Genomic DNA, 4,406 nt, shown 5'->3' with positions numbered 1-4,406 from the left:
TAACAGCCACACACATATACACACAGAGCGAAACAGGGGGAAAAAGCTCACCCAAATGATGAACTTTGGGAAGAAATATTAGGAAAGTTTTCTGCGCTAGAGATCAACAGGGAAAATCTAGGAAGAACTCCAAGAGATAAGTGGTCGGTTGAAGAAGCAGGAAATTGTGGGAAAAATAAAAAAGGAGGAATTTGGTAATTAAAAGCCAAGCGAGTAGGGATGGAAAAGATAAATGTGTGTAGAAGTATTTAGGGGAAATGTTCGCCTAAACACCCAAATACACCGCATTATCTAAAGTGTTCTGTAGTCTATTTAGGCGGTTTGTTAATCTTGCTTAATAAAGTCTTTTCACGTGCTGTTGAAAGTCTGCTGACAAACTGATTAAAAAAATATTTATTCAAACACTCTTTTTGGTTAAATTATGAAATTTAATTAAGTACATTGTGCAGAGGATTTACATTGTATAAAAGCACATTCTTGCTTTTTTTAGTGATTTTAATATGAATTTACAATAAAAAAGCATTTTTTCAGTTCAGTCTGAAGGACTTTTGGGAATGTGTGGAACGTGGGAAAATAATTAATTTTCACAACTAAATTAATGGAAAATTGCATAATTTCACCTGGCAAAATATTGTCTATTAATTTCGGCAACTTGTTATAAGAATATAATTCATCAAAATACCGTCAGCATTGGCGTAAAAACCGAAGTAGGAAAATAACTTTTGTCTGTGGGTTTTAATCACGTTGAGAGAATTTTATATGTATCACACAATTAGTTCCGATCGTATGTACAATGTGCAATTTTACATGCTTGATTGCTCTTTCAAATTCAATGAGCTCAAGTGACAATAAAATCATAGATTTTGCAAGTTTTCAGGTCCGAATTTATAGGCGATTGGGATGACAAGTGGCAATATAAATAAATTGAGATCTATCTGCACATCAAAGGATGCCAGGCGCTTGATTGCAGTGTTTTTGCACAACTGCAGGAAATTGCTTTGGAAAAAGTCGCAGTATGATTTTGTGGAATTCTCCTATTGCAAAAAGTTGCAGGGCATAGAATATTGATTATCAATTTTATATTCTATACGTATAATTAAATTGAAATGGATGTGAAATTTTAATTGAAAATGGAATTACACTCATTTTTTAGGGGGTCATTTTTAAATATTTACGTTGCTTGTGCTATTTTAATTTCATATGCATATACATATATTTTGTATTTGCCGCACAAACCAATCCACCTCTGTTAGTTGCGTAGCTGCAGAAATTGCAGGGGAAGTGGCAAAAAACGTGTCTCATTTGAAAGAAATTATGTGTTCACATGGTGGCTCACTATGTATTGCTTATTTCGATTTTTGCCCAATACGTAATGCTGAAGTATTTCCCTCGAGAGACCCAACGTATAAAACGGGGTGTGAGGGACTCTGGCAATCAGTATCGAGTTGTTCCATCGGTGAGAAAGATGGTGTCGAGAACGGCGATTTGCGTTGGTGTTGCAGTGGCGTTGTTGGGTGTTGTTTGTGCCGCGAGTGCACTCAGGCTGCCCTACTACGACTTGGAAGTGGCCGGGTCGGGAAAGCACGAGGAGTGGAAGCACGGCGGCGGCAAGGATCATCACTCGGACGAGCACTCCGCCAAGGGCGAGAAGGGCGAGAAGGGATACAAGGGCTCCCACGGATACGAGAAGGGCGAGAAGGGCCACCACGACAAGGAGGGCCACAAGGGGCAGTACGGCGAGGAGGAGGGCTACAAGAAGAAGCACTTCGACGAGGGTGGCTACCACCACGAGAGCGACAAGGGCGAGAAGGGCGAGAAGGGGCACAAGTACGAGGAGAAGGGCAGCTTCAGCAAGGGCCACTCCACCAAGGGAAAGCACGAGATTCACAAAGTGGATGAATTCAAGAAGGACAAGAAGTTCTACGACGAGGATCACGATGAAGGATTCGAGGAGAAGCACGGAGACTTCCACGAGGATCATGGCTACAAGAAGGGCGGATCGCACAAGAAGGGCCACCACAAGTCCGGCAAGCACCACGATCACTACGGCAAGAAGGGCAGCCACAAGAAGGGACACCACCACCACGACCACTCCGGCCACAAGGGCGAGAAGGGACACGATGAGCACCACTCGCACAAGTCAGAGTATGGCAAGAAGGGCGGCAGCGACCATCACAAGAAGTTTGGACACAAGAAAGGCCATGGACACCACTAAGGCTCTTGATAGGACAATTAACACCATGTTAGACGAATCAAATAAAAGTCCATAAACTCTGATCGCGTCTCTTTTGTCTCACTTTCATCACTCCGACACCACGAAAAAATAGCCATCGATCAATGGTGTAACTCAACTGTGACAAATTGTATCTCAAGGTGAGATGGTGATGTAAGATAAGTGCCTGAGGAGAGAATAAGAGAACCATGATCACTTGAGCGAAACATCCAATTCTTTTCCACTGCAACTGATCGGTTATTTGACTTTTTGTGGATTACTTTTGCTCAAAGCAATAACGCTTACATAAAACGTGTGCATTAATTTAAACGGTGAGTGCTTCAAGAGATCATAGAACAGCTTTCCTCTCTATAAATCGACATGTTCAGTTGTATTTTATCTGTGGTATATTTAAGAAATCCATATATCACTGTGAGTATCAAAGACCCTCTCGATTCCAGTGAAATATAATTGGGAAATAATCCTGCAAATGGTTGCAATGCAATGCACATCCATTGAGATGTCTGAGCCTGTTCCAGAGCAGTGAAAAATGAGCAAAATAATTGGCATAAAATGGAAACTCAAAGCGAAGAGTGTTTGCTGTGCGGATTGAATAACGTGCACACCATCGAAATAGCAAGACCCCATCAGGCGAGATTTCCTTTGGCACAGAACACAAAATGGTTGAGCACCCAGATATTCTTGTGTATTTTATAACACTTGAGAATGGGAATAAATCGCATGTCTATTTTACACGAATAAATCTCGTTTGCGAATGAGAGATGGATGGAGCCAGAGTTGTCTGAATCCATAAGTCTCCAGTTGATATATATTCATGACAGAATGATGTATTGTACTGCACCAAACTCTCTATTGGTGAATTTTAATTAAAACTTAAATTCACGCTCCTGCCACTCTATTTGCACTTTCAGACATATTGTGTGTTTATGTAGCAGGGCATGTAAAATTTCAGACCCCACAGACACTCTCTCTCACACACACACTCCTGACTTTCTATGCTAACTGGAAGGGTTTGGCGGGAAAGGAATATCATGGCATGTATGGTCTGAGGGAAGATATTCAAACTTATCTTCATTCTATGTAATATTTTCCATCTCAATATCATTTCTCTGCGGACGGTTGGGTATATTGCACCATAAAATCCTTTTCTTCCCTCACCATGTGCACATGCCCAACGTGCATTTTCAGACAAAAGGAGCAACGTTTCCCGGAATGTCTATATCGATTCGACGATTCACATTTAAATTGCATTACAAAGAAGTTCCACTTGCATCTCTCCACCTAAACACTCAATATGGCAATTATATTTGTATAGTATTTATACCTAAACTTTGTTATTTAGTAAGTTGGTTTTGAAGCACTTTTTCAGCGGAAAAAAACACCATATATGCAATGTGGGCTTTTTCGTATTAATCCTCTGTGCATATATGGTATGAATTTCCCGGAAAAAGAAGGTGAAATATGTATTATGTATTCATTCAATCACTTTATTCCATTCATTTTTCCTGACCAATGGGCGAAGTTTACTCAAGTTTAATTGTCATTTCCATAGAAATACTTCTCTCAACATGTCGTCCTGATTGTGTTCCTCCGAATTTCATCTCTGTCTCACATCCCAATTCGGAACAAATTTGAATTTCACATTCAGATGTGGAGCAAACTGATAACAAATTGATGACTTTGGAGAGAAAGGTGAGAAGTAATTTTATTTCGCAATTATTCTTGGCTTGTGCTCAATAGTGAGTTTATTGGTAAATGTGGCGTACACCATAAAAGACTGTCTTTTGTGTAACAAGACAGGAAATAGGTGAAACTTATGAATACCACGTGCAACATTGTCTCTTATTGTTTCCAATCAATAGCAAATGTGCGGAAGTTTCTAGCGGGAAAAAAGGCGAATCGGAGGCAAGAGACGAGAATGAGAGACACGCCAAATAGGATTATATTGTAATGATATTATCTGACGAGGAGGAGATAGAAAATACATGGAAGGTGAAAGCAATTTCAACTCATTTTTTCCAACCATTTCCAATTCCAATGGATTGTACAGCATGTATCAAGACAAGTACACAATTTTATTTCCCAGCTCTTTTGTACCTCGCCTCTTCAGTTCTCTAATAGTATCGCCAACATCGCGCTCGAGTATTTGTACATTTCCAATAAGACTCCTCAA

At 40.1% G+C, this 4,406-nt stretch overlaps 1 protein-coding gene across 1 annotated transcript; it reads left to right on the top strand.

Annotated features, from left to right (window-relative positions):
• Positions 1 to 1,372: 1,372 nt before the first annotated feature.
• Positions 1,373 to 2,215, top strand: LOC132261613 (probable zinc transporter protein DDB_G0282067). Its single transcript, XM_059760502.1, has one exon. It carries the CDS (start codon positions 1,373 to 1,375, stop codon positions 2,213 to 2,215), a length of 843 nt encoding a protein of 280 aa, XP_059616485.1.
• The last annotated feature ends 2,191 nt before the right edge of the window (positions 2,216 to 4,406 follow it).

This window comes from Phlebotomus argentipes, unplaced genomic scaffold (assembly GCF_947086385.1).
Source record: "Phlebotomus argentipes unplaced genomic scaffold, Phlebotomus argentipes genome assembly contig_15, whole genome shotgun sequence".
Classification (NCBI taxonomy): Eukaryota; Metazoa; Arthropoda; class Insecta; order Diptera; family Psychodidae; genus Phlebotomus; species Phlebotomus argentipes.
Note: the sequence above shows the minus strand (reverse complement) of the source record. Positions and strands in the feature narration are given on the sequence as shown.

Bases quoted from the DNA above. Each gene is read 5' to 3' on its own strand.
- LOC132261613 (XM_059760502.1), top strand. From the start codon at position 1,373: ATGCTGAAGTATTTCCCTCGAGAGACCCAACGTATAAAACGGGGTGTG.